This window comes from Lupinus angustifolius, chromosome LG19, assembly GCF_001865875.1.
Source record: "Lupinus angustifolius cultivar Tanjil chromosome LG19, LupAngTanjil_v1.0, whole genome shotgun sequence".
Classification (NCBI taxonomy): Eukaryota; Viridiplantae; Streptophyta; class Magnoliopsida; order Fabales; family Fabaceae; genus Lupinus; species Lupinus angustifolius.
The window spans coordinates 11,788,542-11,806,666 of record NC_032027.1 but is presented as its reverse complement, the minus strand read 5'-3'; the positions used below and the strand labels follow the sequence as shown (position 1 = coordinate 11,806,666).

Sequence of the window (18,125 nt, the reverse complement as noted above, 5' to 3'; positions counted from 1 at the left end):
CGGGAGTCCGCCCCGGTCAATTCCGCTGGAACAGACAGTTGCGGAGCCTTTGATTTATAAGTCCTCATCGTCATGAACCTGTCATCACAAGAATCATCAGATTCAGACCAATGAGGCCAGATAGTCATCGGCACCCCTCCAATAAAACCCCGCACCTCCACCTCTGGGGGAGGGGGGAGGGACTACACTCAACGGTTCAAGAACCTCCACCTGTGCATAAGACGAAGGGGGCAATTTCTTGAAACACGGTGGAGGTCCATGGAGGATCTCCACGTCGGAGTCAGACTCATAATCGCAAATAAAAACCATGGAGAACAGAAGGTTACCTGGGTTTTTGAAGAAGTTGAAAGAATCCAAAAGGAGATCACACGAAAAGCAAGAAATGGCAGAGTGAATTCAAAGATTTTCAAAATACGTAAAAGTGAAAACATCACGTAAACCTCCACTTATAGAAGAACCTGGACCATGGGCCAAATCACCAGGCCCATCCATGTCCTCATCAGAACCATAGAAAGACACTCGAGTGCGATCCAATGGAAATCCGAGAAATAAGGAAAATTCGGCAAAATCCAGAGATCTTGACACATGTTAACAGTTAAGTGACCAGCGGTGAATCCCAAGGCATAATAAAGTTCGGCGGATATTAAAGGTCGCAGAAGATAAAGGATGAAACGTCCACTCTGGCCAGTGCACTGCCCAAGGCCATTAATACCTACCACGTGGTGCAAGGAATTGGGGAAATACGTCATAAGTCCCACAAAGACGCTAAGATATTCAAGATAAATTCATACGCCCAACAGAGTAATCAGCCATAACAAGCCTCGCCCAACACCTTGGTCAACTCAATTGACAGCCTTTCAACACCAGGGCGCCAAACCTCATGAGGACAGTCCGCCATAGAAAAGACCCCATCATCCAATAAGCTCGCCCAACGAAGCCACCAATTAAGACGCCAAAACGGACCCCTCACCCAAATCAAAGGAGGCTCGTATCAAGTCTCCCAGCATACTCATCCAGCATCCTGGCAGACTGGGGGCAACTGTTCCTACCCGGCGAACCAAAGGTCATATGTTTGGTCGCCGAGGTGGGCCCACTTGTTGGGACCACCAAAGTTGACCCAAGGGACAACACGCTTTCCGTACTCCACCAACCTACCTGCCAGCATGACAGACGGGTTCCAGAACGGGTACCAAACCAACCACAGGCTAGAAGACAAGAATGGCACAGTGTACGATCCTAACAGACCGCCTGACACGGGAAAAGCAACTCCCGACAACACCTTTGGTCGGCCACGCGTCGCACCACCAGCCAAGAACCCAATGTCAACTCTCCCTCCTATAAATAGGGATATCCACCAACAGGAAGTATCTTAATCTCAACTCCTTGACTCTCTAATATTATTCTTCCTATCACTCACTCTCTCTAGTTCATATACTGACTTGATCGTCGGAGAACCTTTTCAGGTACCTCCACCGGCGGGCCCAATTCTCTTGCTTCCTCCTATCACCTAGGCGACCACTTCCTACCCTTTCATCAACATCTGATCCATCATAGTCCGTATCTTTGTGTTCTGATAAAGAACAGATACTAACAAGTAACAACCACACATTTAAGATTCTTTTTGAAATAATATCTTTATCCAAAAGAAAAGAATCTATTAACTGAATGTATTTATTTAAATCAGGGATAATCCTGATTTACATATTTTATCCTAGAGAATATAATTATTTACAAATGATATATTAACGCTTTTAAACTAATCAACCCAATTTTGATATCGCAATTATTAGGGATCAAAACTCAAAAGAATCGATTTTTTATCCACTTTCTTTTTCTAAAGAACATGGCATAGATTAGAAAACTCACAATTATATATGAGTGGTTGATTATCATGTTAATTAAATAATATAAGTTGTTAATTTTATTGTGGTTATATGTGTATTAATTGTACTATTATTCTTTGGAACAAGGATCCTTTTTGTTACACCAGACAGGGAAACTCTTGTTTTTTGTTTGATTTTGAAGGTAAAAATATCAATATTATTGTATATAAATGAAAAGTGTATGCTTTTGTTTTTATATCACTTTCCACTTTAATATGAGACATGAAGTATCCTTAGTCCATACATGAAGGAATGGAGAGAAAAAATCAAGATTGACAGAATCCAAAACAAATAGAGTAGTTGAGAAGAGATAAAACAAAACTTATTATATACGGAATTCTTATGACTCTTAATATTAAGTGCAAAATACATCATTAAACAAGTACAAAAGCTACAATACATCAACACTCTTCTAAATTTGATTGTTTTTTCTTGTTGCCTGAAGTCTAATTTGCCTATTGAATTTCTGAATAAACTCTTCCACTCTCTTATTAAGATCTTCATTTGTCATCTTAGAAAATTCATTTTCCTCTTCTACCTCCATAGTCTTTGAACTTGTCACTATTTGCTTCCTCTCATCAACCACTACACTCTTAACTCTATCCCTACGGTATCTATCCGATTTACTTCGCCCTATTCTTGCATGAATTACTTTCTCTTCAAACTCTTTATAACCATCATCTACTTTTAAGGAAAGAACTGATTTTTTGTAATTGGAGCATTCACTAGCTTTCTTAGGTTTATCTTGTGCAACGATTTCTAGTACACGTTCAGGGATAATCTTACTATGCTTCTCTTGGTTTCCCATAATATCCTCATGCTCGGTCGACAAGAGACTAATTTCTCGGGATATAGTTGGACCCTTAAGTAGGGATTCATCATTGATAGTTTTTTTCTTTTCATGTAAAAACTTACCACCCATCTCAATGCATTGTTTATCAACTTGTTCATATTTGGAGACATATGAGGTTGTGTCATGGTTTCTTTGTTGGCCATGCAATACATACTCTTCATAAAGATCATTTTTCTTTTTTGATGAAGAAAATGCACCATAGTCAGCAACTATGATGAGGATGAGGGTGTTGGACATGAAAAACCAAAAGATGTTGCTATTGAAGAGAGTGTAGGGAGAGAGGTTGAAAATATAGAAGATAGAGATGTAGATGAAAAGGGAGAACATGGAGGCAAAGAAAGACAAATTCTTTGATTTATGGGTGTGAACTTTTGTTTTGTAGTGTTTCATGCAATCTTCCTCTAGATATGGTGGTTTGGCCATGCTAGATAAGTGATAGGAGCAATGGAAGCTTGAGATGATGAGGCTAAGTGTTTATTAATGTGTTTTGGTGGGAGTTCTAAATGAATCATACATAGCTTATATATGAGCTTTATTTAAGGTTAGGGTGTCAAATGATTGATCCCATGAGATGCCAAATATACCCCTCTCTTTCTTGTGGCTAAGCTCTCTTTAGCTTCATTTGAATAATACGTTTTCAATACAATATATGGAATAGGATGATGTGCCAGCTAATTTGGTGAATGTTAAATTAACATATTATAATCCTAGAGTTTATAATTTGAAAATTTATAAACTGAAACTAAAAATATAATCCTAACCAAACACACATTAAAATTCATGTTTAAGGGACTTGTGTTATTTTCACTTGTAGCAACACACAATGTTGCTACATATTTGAGTTGGATGTTGGTTTCATCAGCCGATTAGTTTTTCTTATATAAAAAATAATACATGGTAAATTTGGTATATGCCAGTATGCCACGTACAATTAAACCTAATTATCTAATGATTTCAGAGATAGAAAACCGTGTCTTTATAAGCCATAAAAATTATATTGAAATAAAGTATAAGGGTACTCCAATTATATATGCATTTTAAAATGAAGTTCACAAAATATTTATACAATCCAAAAGATTAATACATCAACACGCAAATAACATATCAATACCTTAAACCTTAATTAGGGGAGAACCAAGATCACGAGCACACTTGATCAAGTCCATGGTATTGAAATTAATTATTCCAGTTACTGAATTCACGGAGATGAATATGATAATACAAGTATAAAAAATTGATGCACTCAACATTATTCACAAGAAAAGAGAAATTATAGATGATAATTGGAGCATGATTACGTAAAAACTAGAAGTCAAAATATTAAAAACGTCATGATAAATACATAGTTCAAACACGTAGCAGAGTCCCCACAAAGTCATAATTCAGCTCTAATATATGTCATGCATATAATTTAATTTAACACTCTCTCAAATAGTAGTAACAAATACAATTTTTAAGAACATAATAACTTCAAATTTGTGTTGCCCTCTGGCCAGTGGTTGTGCTATTTCATCATCAGCTGGTGAGTTCAATTTGCATAATAATTTTATGATCGTAGTCAAACTAATGAATATGACAATCTACATAATTTATGAGAATAAAATATTTAAGTAGATATAGTGACATTTAATGAATATATAAATGTAAATAGTATTACACAATTACAATTTTGGTGAATAAATAACAAATTAGGTTTGCATAATGTATATTGTATGCCTGTGTCCATCTAACACACTCATGTCCTTATAATTTAAATGACATTTCTGTTTTTTTATTTAAATTTATATAGTAACTGTATATATTGAGCAAAGATTGTATTAAAACCGCATTTTTAATGAGAATTGGTAATTTAAAAAATAATAATTATATGTACTAATAATATATGAATTTTATATACTATAATTGCATTATCTATCCTTTATATTTAGTTATCATTCAGTTTTCAAAAAAAAGAAATCCAAAAAAATAATAATTATATATAAACCTTAAAATTAATATTACACTTTATAGCAGAGTTCAATGTTTCAGCCATCATTTGGAATAAGTGAGGATTAGGGATGGCAAAAAAATCCATATCCGCGGGTAAAACCAGTACGGGCACGGGTACGGGTCACAAAAGGATACCCGCAGGTATTATATTTCTGGGTACGGGTATTATGGTATCCGTGTCTGCGGGTACCCGTTATTTATATGATTAATATATTATATTTAATTAAAATAAAAAATACATTATTCTAACATTCATTATACTATGTACATTTTTTCCTTTTACTTTGTTTACATATTTTATTGAGTTTGGTGGTGAAACACTCTATAAGTATTATTACATGTGTAGAAACACACATGTTTTACAAAGAACATATAAACTTTTTGTTAAGAAATGAGAATAAAAAATCAACAAATAGAAAACACCAATAAATTTAGCATTTTTACCAAATATTCAATCAAAAGGTACAAAAATAATCAAGTTTCTTCTCATTTGAAACATAATAGAAGTAAGAAATTAAAAATTCATTTATAATATAAGAAACACTTAGGTACGCATTGTACCCAGAAATATCCACGAATACCGGCACATAAGTACCTATATGAGTACAGGCAGGTATGAGTAATACTCTCTTATTTTAAAAGGGTAGCAGATAGCTACTACTCGTATCCGCCCGTGCCCGTTGTCATCCCTAGTGAGGATCAGATATTTTGGTTTATGATATTTTAACTTAATTCTTATCTGATTTAATGAGGTGGCAATTATCCAATTGTAACCCAATATTCTGCTTGAAATGAATATATAAATGCTCCCAAATTTTTCTCTTAGCTATTATAAAATGGATTATTCCATATATTATCACTTGTAATTATTCAAAATGCATAATATTAAACTTTTAATTCATGTACATTTTTGTCAATCAATCATAAAATAATACATATTTTTTTAGGATAAAAAATAGATATGTTCCTCTTGCTACAGCCTTGTCGGCTGTGCTGTAAGTGAAACAAAAGTATGATTGAAAGGATTGTCCGGACGAATGTAACTTTGACAACAAACATAGACACTTGTAAGGTGAAACATAATTCCACTTAATGATTAATAAGAAGACTAATTAAGCATGTCCTCAAGCCTATACCATCTCAATCAAAATAAAATAAAAATAAAAATAATTATGAATATATTTTTTAATTGACATATCATATTTCGATTAGTTTGAGATAGAAAATTCTTATTGAAGTTCCGATGTTGTTCAGGTAGGTTTTAGGTGTATATTTACTCGCAAGATTGCTGAATTATCACAAATAAAAATGAAACTCAGAGCCAGAAGCTAAACAGTTATCTACAAAATAATTAATAATGGCTGTAGGTCATTTATGAACGACTCAGTTTAATACATGTAGCATGAAACGCTTAATAGGACATGACCCACAAGTAATAAATCCTCCTTGACCAGCCTCCAAGTATTGGGTCCTAAATAATTTGGTTTTTATTCCACCTGTTCGGCAAACTCCATTTGTTTTTAATTGAATTTAATGTAGTCACATGAATCTAATTCTATTTGAGATTATAACATTAGATTGCGTGGCATGCATATTTTCAAAACTTATTCCAGAAATCGGTGTAAAGTAAAGTAGTAATGATTATAACCAGAGCAGAGCTGATATCTGAAAATGTGTTATCCAAAATAATTCATCATTAAACTTTTAATTTGAACATATTTTTTCAAAAATCAAATGAGAGCAAGTGAAATATGAAATTAAATATTTATTGGGACATCAGCTGTATTTCATGTTATAATAACAAGATAATACATAAGTTAGTGAGTACAGGGTGGTGTAAATGTTCATGAATTCCTAGATCATAAGTCTAATTTTTTCATTCCATATAGGATTTTTTAAATATATAATAAGCTATGTTTGGTTGGAGTGAAAAAAAGGAAGAAAAGAAAGTGAGAGGAATGAAAAAAATGAAGGAAAAGAATCTTTTCTATTATTTGGTTGCATTGAAAAGAAGGAAAGAAAGAAAAATAATGGGATCCATGCCATTATGTTTTATCTCTAATATTGAGAGAAAAACTAGTAGAGAAAATTTGATCATGATCGACTGTTCCAAAGTTTGTCTAAACCATATCCTAAACTAATGACGATAAAGGAAAAATAAAAAAATAAAAAATATTTAATTTTTTAATTGACATAACATATTTTCATTGGTTTACGACATGATTTTTGACTTACTTTAGAATAGCGGATCCTTGTCCTATAAAATTAGTGATAGATTTTCTAATTGCTATCTCCCTGTACATTTAAAAATTTTGCATTTCATGTTAGTCACAATTATAAATTTCGATAATTTCCTAAAATTCCAAAGAAAACAAATTAAACATGCATGTCAATGTTATTATTAATAAACAACAAGAGCATTAGTTTAGTTATGTAAAGTATGGCTATATTCACATGAGACCAAAAGGTCAATAAGTCGATTCCTAAGATAGACACTTATTAAGAGGAACAATTACACACCACAAAAAGATTAGTTTATTACTCATAAGGTGATGAGATACTCTTGATAGTGCAAAAAATGTCATTATTAACAATAATTATATTATTTTCTCTTCAGTTTCTTTCCATTTTCTATTATACTAAACAATTAAAAAATCACTATATTTTCTACCCATTTTCTTCTCTCAATTTCCCCCTCTCAATTTTTCTTCTTTAAACTTCAATCATCTTAAGAGATCTAGGGCGATTAAAGAATATAAGATATATCGATCTAAATTAGCTTTAGTAGCTTTGTGATACTTTATCCAACTCATATGTCATTTGTTAGTTCTCTTTGCTTTCTTTTGGCGTTGTCTCCATTAATATTATTATTTTCTTCATGAAAGCTTATGTTAGCCTTATGTTAATCTTTTTCTTCTTCCCACCACGCATGATCCAGGAATACCTTCCAACTTCTATTGTGGATGAGTTAGTCTTATGTTATCTTTTCCAGTTTTCTTCTTCGTCTTTTTTCTTTGTATATGTTGCTCCTTATTTCTAGTTTAGGCATTAGCTTTTGTTACAAAGGTTTTATAGTCTTTTTTTACTTATTTTCTGTTTTTAGGCTTCAAGGTAGTTTAGGTGGTTAAGATAGTTTTGTTTCTTTTCTTCTTTTATAAGTGGTTGTATATAAACCCCTTGGGTTATTTATTTGTGAAATAAAATAACAGAGCATTATTCTTTTCTTTTCTTTCTTCCACATTCTCTCTTTCTTCTTCCTTGTGATGATTCCACGATACCAAGATGGTATCAGAGCTTAATTAAACTCTGATCCTTCATCCTCTTCAAGCTGTTCTTCCGAAACCTTATCCTCCGCATTTTTTTTCCTTCTCTTCTGTGTCTCCTTCTTTCTTCTTCATCAAAATGGCAAACCCAGATTACGCAGACTTTAATACTAACCCCTACAATCCATTCTTTCTCCATTCAAAAGAAAATTCAGCATTAGTTTGTGTTACCCCTTTGCTAAATGGCAAGAATTACCATCCTTGGGCTAGAGCTATAAGGATGGCCTTGGAATCCAAGAACAAAATCATGTTCCTTGATGGAATCATAACACAACCTGATACATATGACATACTCTATGGACCCTAGAAAAGATGCAACAACATGGTCCTTTCGTGGATCCAACATTCGGCAGAAGAGTCCATTGTGAACTCCATCATGTGGATTGACTCACCAGCAAAAGCTTGGAGAGATTTGAGGAACAGATTCTCTCAAGGAGACATTTTTCGGATTGTAGAGCTTCAAGGGGAATTCTATTACTTCAACCAAGGTAATCTTGAAATTTCTAACTACTTCACCCAACTAAAAACAATATGGGACGAAATTGATAATTTTTGACTCATTGAGAAATGCCCCTCTCCTTGCAATTGTGGAGTTCTTACTAATACCAAGATGTACAAAGACCAAGACTATGTTATAAGATTTTTGAAGGGACTTAATGAGCAATATGCTCATGTACGGTCCCAAATAATATTAATGGAACCCCTTCCTCACATCACAAAGGCTTTCTCCTTATTGGTTCAGCAAGAAAGGCAACTCACCAACCTTGTATCCCCTATCCTAGACCTTGAACCAAAGGCCTTAACAATAAACTCTCAACCATCTAGAGGAGGTACTTCATCAAACTACCAAAGTACAAGGAGAAAAAGGACTCAACCTTATAGAGAGAGGTGGCAGGTTCAGTAATCAAAACAAACAACATACAAAATTTTGTACTAAATGTGAAAGAACTAACCACACCATAGAGGCATGCTTCTTGAAGCATGGCTACCCACCTAGTTACCAAACCAACAAGTCCACCAGAATGACTAACCTCACCTTGGGATTTCCTTTGGATAATGACTCATTAGAGCTCACGAGTATAAAATATCTCAACCAAAAACCTCTGCCAACTCCTTCACTGACGAGAAGTTCCAAAGCATATTGAAACTCTTAAATCAAAACAATCAAGATCAGAATCACAATGCTAATTATATTGTGCACACAATCAATCCTTCCACTGATACAAGTATGCTTCATACCCAATGGCTGCTTGACACTAGTGCAACATACCATATTAGTTTCAATCTTAATCTGTTTTCTAACTACCAGAAAATTTCTCCAATTATCATTACTTTGCCAAATGGTCACAAGGTTTAGCTTCCATTTCTAGCACAATTATATTGTCCTCAACTCTCATTATTTTTTATGTCCTTTGTGTACCTCAATTTCATGTCAATCTTATTTCAGTAAACAAACTCATCCATACACTCAAATGCCATCTGATGTTTTCCAAACAAACTTGTGTAATTGTGTAGAGTGCTTCAAGGAAGATGATTGGTTCAGCTAAGCTCCAACAAGGCTTATCCCTAATCATTCTTCCATCTAGCAAGATCAACTCTACTAATAGTTCTACACAATCACAAAATTCTAGTTTTTTGTGGCATTTAAGATTTGGACATACCTCTAAAAGCGTAATGCATACTATTGCTAAATAATTTCCTATTATTTCTCATTGTATTGAAACACTGCATGCTTGTGATATATGCCATTTTTCCATAATAACAAACAAATACAAATAAACCTTTTGAGTTGTTGCATGTTGATATTTGGGAGCCTTACTTTGTCCCTACTATCTTTGGTCATAAATATTTTCTTACTTTGGTTGATGATTTCATCAAATTTACTTGGATCATTATGATGAAACACAAAAGTGAAACAAGACATGACCTTGTTAATTTCATTTCCTTTATTGAAACTCAGTTTGAAACTAAATTTAAAAACATTAGAACTGATAATGGTGTTGAGTTTAACATGCTTGAATTCTTAGCCTCTAAGGGTATTTTGCACCAAACTAGTTGCATTGAGACACCACAACAGAATGGAGTGGTTGAAAGGAAGCATCAACACCTTCTAAATATAGCTTATGCCTTATTCTTTCAATCCCATTTACTTCAGAAATTGTGGAACTTCTCAATCCAGCATGCCACTCATATAATCAATAGGCTCCCTACCCCCTCCTCCAAAACAAATCTCCCTACCAACTAATATACAACCAAACACCATCTTATGAACACTTCAAGGTTTTTGGCTGCCTCACCTATGCAACCACCATCATGTCTCACAGAACAAAATTTTTTCTTAGAGCAAGAAAATGTGCCTTCATTGGCTATAGAGAAGGCACCAAAGGTTTTATCTTATATGACCTTTTTTCCAATTCTATCTTTATATCTAGAAATGTTCAATTTTATGAACAGATCTTCCCCTTTCTCACACACCCTATATCCAATCCTTCCTCCAACACACCCTGTAGACAAATCAATAACCAACAACTTATCATACCCTATCCTAATTCCACAACCAGCTCCATCCCCTATTGCAACCACTCCACCTTTATCAAATAGTCATATCAATCACCCTAACCTTAGACAATCCTCTAGAATTAGAGGCCCGCCATCCCACTTAAGAGATTATCACTGCCTATTAGCTAACACTACACCAAATTCCATCACATCCTCTTCCAAACCCTTATGCCGTCTTTCTTTTGTGATCAGTTATAATCATTGCTCCCCACCTATAAACACTTATGTCTTTCCATCATTGCCATAAAAGAAACTTCCACCTACAAACAAGCGTTAACTCAACCACATTGGCAAGCTGCTATGCAAGATGAATTACAGGCTCTTAAAGCCAACAACACCTGGACCTTAATGCCTTTACCCACAGATAAGGTTCCCATTGGATGTAAATGGGTATACAAATTAAAGTCCAAAGCCGATGGCACCTTGGAAAGGTATAAAGCCAAGCTTGTTGCCAAAGGCTATACCCAACTAGTGTGAGTAGATTTTTTCAATACCTTCTTATTAGTAGTAAAAATCACAACAAATCGTTTAGTTCTTGCCTTATTAGCTTCCAATTCTTGGTACTTAGAGAAATTAGATGCGAATAATGCTTTCCTTCATGGTGAATTACATGAAGAGGTTCACATGACCTTATATGGACTAAAACAAGCTAGTCGTGAATGACATACTATCCTCTCTTCCAAACTTATTTCTTTAGGATACAACCATTCTCATGCAAATCAAGCTCTTTTTACTAAGAAAACTACACACTCATTCAATGTCATCCTTGTTTATGTTGATGACATGGTCTTGGTTGGAAATAGCATGACCGAAATACACAATGTTAAGATTGTTCTTGACAAAGCTTTTAAAATAAAAAACTTGTGCAGTCTTAGATATTTTCTTGGGCTAGAAATAGCTAGATCTAAGAAGAGCATACATATGAATCAAAGAAAATATGCTTTATCTTTATTAGAAGATGTAGGTTCTTTAGCAACAAAGCCTACTGCCACACCCTTTGATCCTGGTGTTAAACTACAACTCAACAAATGAACTTCTCTTCAAGATGCCTCTTCATATAGAAGGTTCATGGGTAGACTCCTTATACCTAATAATCTCCAGGCCTGATATATGTTATGCAATTCAACAATTGAGTCTTTTCATGGCCAATCCTCTTGATTCACACCACAAAGCTGCACTAAGGATATTACATTATCTTAAAGGTTCTCCAACATAAGGTCTCTTCTTCTCATCCACTTCTCCTATCAATTTTTTTGCATTCTCTGACTCGGATTGGGCCTGCTGCTTGGATTCAAGAAAGTCTATCACATGCTTTTGCAGCTTCATATGCCTTACTCTGATTTCTTGGAAGACAAAGAATCAAAACACTGTTAGTAAGTCCTCATCAGAAGCTGAATATAGAGCACTTGGAAGCATGGTTTGCGAACTTCAATGGCTAAAGTACTTACTGGATGATCTTCATATTCCCACTTTTGAACCAATTCCTGTTTACCGTGACAATAAATCAGCCATATATTTGGCTCATAATCTAGTTTTCCATGAACGAACAAAGCATATCAGGATTGATTTCCATGTCTTGAGGGAAAAGAATCAACAAAAAATAGTACATTTACTCCCTATTCCCTCATCTTCCCAGTTGGCAGATTCTTTCACCAAACCTTTACCAACTTCTGCATTTCAAAATTTCATCTCCAAGTTGGGCCTTAGTAATATATACTGCCCAACTTAAGGGGCTGATAGATTTATTAGACTTATCTTTTCCATAGTTTTCTTCTTCCGCTTTTTCCTTTATATATGTTGTTGCTTATTCTTTTCATCATAAGGGTAGTTTAGGCATTAGCTTTTGTTATAAAGGTTTTATAGTCTTTTTACTTATTTTTTGTTTTTAGGCTTCAAGGTAGTTTAGGTGTTAAGTCAGTTTTGTTTCTTTTTTTCTTTGATAAGTGGTTGTATATAAACCCTTTGGGTTATTTGTGAAATAAGATAACAACGCATTATTCTTTTCCTTTCTTTCTTCCACATTCTCTCTTTCTTCTTCCTTGTGATGATTCCACGATATCGAGAAGTACATTAAGATGATGAAAAATATTTTTCCATTTGGTTAGGTTCAATAGAAAGGAAGGGGAAGGGGGAAAATTATTTTTTCTCCTCTCTTTTGGTTGGAGAAGGTAGAGGAGGAAAACAATATTTTTTTAGCTCTTTTCCATGAAAACAAAAATAAATATGAGGGATTTTGACCTCCCCTCTATCTTTCCTAACCAAAAAGTGAGTTTTATTTGTGTTGAACTAAAATTTGGAGTTTAATTGGTGTGCATTTTTTGGTTTCCCACAAGTATCCTTGCACCGGAGGCAATCCTATCTGAGTCGGGAACATCCAAGGTACGTGGGGCTAACTTTCCCAGCGGACATTTTTTCTATCTACAAGACTCGAACTTGAAACTTTGCTTAAGGAGAATCAAACATGTACCACTTGAATCAACGCTCGTTGATTAATTGGTGTGCATTGACTTTTTATATTGTATGTATTGTTCATATATTAAAAGTTATTTATTATTAAGTTAAAGTCATCCCACACACAATAAATGATATGCTAATAACTTGAATATTTTTACTCTCTCAATACACTTATTTGAGTTATTTCCCTCCTAAAATTTACAACTTATATATATATATATATATATATATGGAATTTGTTTATACTCAAATTAAGTTACACTAGTTCATCATTTATTTCACTAATTCAATTAGTTCGTTGGATTTAAGAAAATCAATTGCTAAGATTGAATGTAACTAGTATAACTTAACTTGAGTGTAAACAAATCTCTCATCTATATATATATTTCATAAGAAACTACCATTGAATTGGTTGACATTAGAGTGGGAGAACTATATCTCTGGTGATACACAATACACTAAAAATTGCAGAATGGTCATGCGTCTGCTCTAATTAGAATGGAAGTGGCCCAAGTGGACCCTTAGTTCTTTGAGCTTGATTCACATGTGAAAAGATGAATGATGAATCCTAATTTATACAAATAATAGAGATATGAATGTTGATTCCTAATTTATTCAAGAGTATCATATATATAATGGTGGTGTAAATAATTATACACAGTCAATGTATCACTCACTATTTATTTGCATTACTTTTATTTAAATGTCAATGATAAAAATTGGTGGCACTATGTCAGAATTCGCATTTAACAACGTTCTTTAACACCGCTTTCTAGCACAACGTTGTTAAATAAAATATGAAAAATAATTAACAACACTCTTTTAAATTTGATAGGTGGATATAGCTTTAACAACACTTTCTTCAAGAAGTGTTGTTGTATGTTTACCTAAGATATTTAACATCACATTTTTAAGCAAGCGTTGTTGATTTGAATTTATTTAACATTGCTTGCTTAAATAAGCGCTGTTAAATGTCCTTTTACATTAAGCGCTATTAAAAATTGTATGTTCAAAAAACACTTGTTTTAGTTATTACTTAATATGTATTTATGAAATTATTTTATTTTATTTTGAAAGATATGACTCGATTAAATATTACACGAAAATAATCCAAATTGTTAACAGAAACTCATATGCTAGTTTTTCATATATAACACAACTTGATCATACATATACGAAAAATGCAATTATTTATTACATCAAAAAAATATTCTAAATCACCCACCAATATTATTGAAATAGGATATTAAGGTACGTAATTTGACACAACAAAAAATCATATTTGGTAAGTAGATTATGTTATTTGTCATTCCATTATCAAAAGTTGAACATAATATTCAACTAAATATTTTTAAAGAATTTTGATATTTAACAGCACTTTTTTAAGCAAGCGTTGTTGATTTGAATCTATTTAACAACGCTTGCTTCAATAATAACTATTGTTAAATGTGACATATCAACAACGCTTTTTACAATAAGCGCTGTTAAAAGTCATATATCCAAAAGCGCTTGTTTTAGCTAGTGAGCGCAAATGTTTGCAGATTTAAAAACAAAATCTCACACACAATAATATACTTACTATTTAGTATTCTATTTATCTTACTCTTCTTCTCCTCTTAGTTTCTCTCTTCAAGCAAATTATTAGCTTTTGGTTTCTATTTTCGATTACAAGGTGGATCATTATCTTATTTTATCTTAGTTATTTTTCTTGGATTCACTCTTGTGGCTTGCATTTACATCTACGTTAACTACTTACTTTATAATATAGGAAATGTCAAGGTTGAAGCTAGGTGGACCTGTTGATGATTTATCAAACTTGCAATCTCTCTGTATTTCTTGTATTTGGCTATTAATTTTTCATCCATATTTTCTATGTAAATTTTAATTTGATTTTTATTATATTGAATCTAAACTGTGTTTCTGTCTTCTTATTTCTTTAGTTAAGGAAGAAAAGAAAGTCATACATTTGTCCTTTAACTCTTCATCACCTTCGTCCCTTTCATTATTGTATATAATCTTCTAAGTTAATGGATTTGAACTAAAGGAGATCAGTTCATGCAATAGTTTATGAATTGAGTTTTCAGAATGATGTTGATATTGTCAAATCTCTAGTAAATGTGGTGGAATTGGACATGTTTGATATAATGCTTGTTATATTATGTGTTGTTTATGTATGAAATCTATGACAACGCTTTGTGTACAATGCGTTGGTGTATGTATGAAATATATGACAATGCTTTTTGTGTGATTTGCCGTTGTATATATTCAATACAACAATGTAGTAGAAGCGTTGTTAATTATTACAATATACTGCTGCGGTCAAACAATAACATATAGATTAAATTATTACGATGTAATATGATTTTTAATCTTTAAAAAAATTGTAATCTAATGTGATTTGTTCAACTTCATATAAAATATCAAAGTTGTTGCTAATTTTTTATCTTCAACTCCTATATTTAATTTAATTTGATTTATTATATGAATTTCTCTATATTTTTAATTATTCAACAATGTCCATGGCCGCTCACAAGCCCGTTAGCTCATTTTAAAATGAATGTGATATTGAATTTTGTCCTTAAGCCAATACGGGCATGCCCGCACCCGCTAAAATTTTTGAAGTTATTTGCAGGCACAAGCAAGATGGGTCGGGCGACCCGTCATCTCTACCTACCAGAAAAACTAGAAAAGGGTACTGAAATAAACTAATGTGAGCAATAGAGAACAAAATCTAATGAAGAAAAAACAAAAGTATTATATGGTAGTAGTAATGGTACTGTCACTACTCGTGAAGTTAAAATAATTCTTTCAGAAAAATGGTAACATTTTCTAACAAAGGATGCTGGAGTTCACAGTACACTAGAAAGGAAAGGGTAGTAGTTAACTATGCAGTGAAATTTAATGAAAACTTTATGAACACCATTCACAGTTAGTGTACTTTTTATAGAATGAGTTAGAGAAAAAATATAAATAAAGTGTATTAAAATATAAACATGTGATGCTATTGTTAATGTTCAAAATAATAGACTTTAACCAACAAGAAGTTGGTTTAGTGGTATAAGAATTTACTGAACCCATAAAAAAGTTAATGATTCAATTACTATAAGAAACACTTGTTAAGAGAAAATCACACATATTAAAATATATTAATTGCTTATGCAAAAAGATAAAATGATAACACTGGTATTTGTAGTATAAACAAATAATAGTACTTGAAATTTAATTTGGTATTTCAAGAAATGAAAAGGGGTTGAATGAGTTCATGAAATGAAAAGAATGTAGGTCTTTGTTACGGATCCCTGTATGTTTGGTCGGCTCCATTACTTTAGTTTCAGGCTCATGTCTTATCAATGTTACTCTTGACAATAATTAACACTTTAAAAGTTCTGAAAATGTGCATTGCCTTTTATGGTAACTCTTTTGTCTTTCCCTATCTAACTCCCTTTTTCATGCAACCCAACACTATCATACTCACACTATCAATTTGTGGGAACCTAAAGTTGACAGTTTTGGATTTTTCTATGCAGTGCACCTTTCACTACTGACACACAAAAAATGAGATGCTTTAGGGTTACCTTTACATTCTTCTCCTTTGCCATCAACACCATTCAAGAAAAAGCATTTTATATAGAGAACTATATCTTGGTCCATACAAACCTTGCAATTCCATGTGTGTTTTGTTGTCTTAGTTTGAGTCTTCTTGATATTATATGCTATAATGCTACTTTCACAAATGGCTTCTATGCCTCTTATTCTTATTGGGTTCCTTTTATTTTTTGGTGAAATGTTGGCAATGGGAACTAATTTAGATGATGAAGAATTGTTGGGATTGTATGAAGTGATGAATGCTCTTGTAGATGAACCTGACTTGGCCCAAACATACCCTCAACCATGTTTAGAAACTCCATGGCCTGGTGTTCAGTGTGAAGAAAGCACTGATGACCCACCAATCTATCATGTCACAAAGATCCACATTGGTCCTGATATATTTTTCCCACCTTGCAAAACTTCTGCATACTTATCACAATCCTTGTTGAAACTTACTTATTTGAAAACCCTTTCAATTTTTAACTGTTTTGTTACTTCACCAGTTACTCTACCATCAACTCTCTTTGGCCCCTTCTCTTGCTTAGAACACCTAGCCTTGCATTCTAATCCAACTCTCTATGGAGTAATACCTACAAGTTTGGGTAGTGTTCCAAATCTTAGGGTCCTTAGCCTGTCTCATAACAGCTTACAAGGTAACATCCCAAGAGAATTTGGTGGTTTGGTTTGTCTAGAGCAACTTGACCTTAGTTATAACAATTTGAGTGGTCAAATCCCCAAGGAAATTGGAGGTATGAAGAGTATAACCATTTTGGACCTGAGTTGGAATAAAATTGAAGGGAATATGCCTTATTCTCTAGGACAACTTCAGCTTCTACAGAAGATGGATTTGAGCTCTAACAAACTTACTGGGATAATTCCTCATCAATTAGGAAATCTCAAGAGGTTAGTCTTGCTTGATCTAAGTCATAATTTTATTAATGGGCCTATTCCTGAAACAATGTCTAGTTTGGAGCTTTTAGAATATTTACTCATTGATGATAACCCCATAAAAGCAGGGATACCCTTATTCATAGGGAACCTTTCTAAGCTCAAATCAGTGAGCTTTTCAGGGTGTGGATTATTTGGCTCAATGCCCAACATTTTCTCTTCCTTGGAAAGTCTTTCAGCTCTCACCCTTGATAACAATAACCTCACTGGACCAATTCCTCCAACTTTAGGTTTGCTCCCAAACTTAGATCAACTTAATATCAGCCACAACAGTCTCAATGGAATTCTTCAACTCTCTGATGAGTTCATTGTAAAGCTTGGTAGAAGGTTGGATGTAAGAAGAAACAGTGACCTTTGTATCAGTGATCATTCAAACAATAAGAATCTCTCTTCTTACTTGGAAATTCCATCTTGTGTAGCCAAAAATGGTTCTTTTGCTGATAGAACACCAAAAGGTCCTGCAGGAATAAAGCCAACTTGGTACAAAAGTAACATAAGTTCAAGTTCAACATTGCTAGATCTACAAGT

The 18,125-nt window shown here is 33.4% G+C and overlaps 2 protein-coding genes across 2 annotated transcripts in view; one reads left to right on the top strand and one right to left on the bottom strand.

Moving 5' to 3' along the window:
• Positions 2,233 to 3,207, bottom strand: LOC109334117. The gene has a single exon (XM_019569686.1). The coding sequence runs from the start codon at positions 3,157 to 3,159 to the stop codon at positions 2,296 to 2,298; it is 864 nt and encodes a 287-aa protein (XP_019425231.1). The 5' UTR covers positions 3,160 to 3,207; the 3' UTR covers positions 2,233 to 2,295.
• Positions 16,719 to 18,125, top strand: part of LOC109333989 (piriformospora indica-insensitive protein 2-like) — a 2,627-nt gene continuing 1,220 nt past the window's right edge. Inside the window, exon 1 of the mRNA XM_019569568.1 lies at positions 16,719 to 18,123. Within this exon, the coding sequence (XP_019425113.1) occupies positions 16,780 to 18,123 (1,344 nt within the window). The 5' untranslated portion in view covers positions 16,719 to 16,779. The remainder of the gene's footprint in view (positions 18,124 to 18,125) is intronic.

Bases quoted from the DNA above. Each gene is read 5' to 3' on its own strand.
- LOC109334117 (XM_019569686.1), bottom strand. From the start codon at position 3,159: ATGGCCAAACCACCATATCTAGAGGAAGATTGCATGAAACACTACAAA.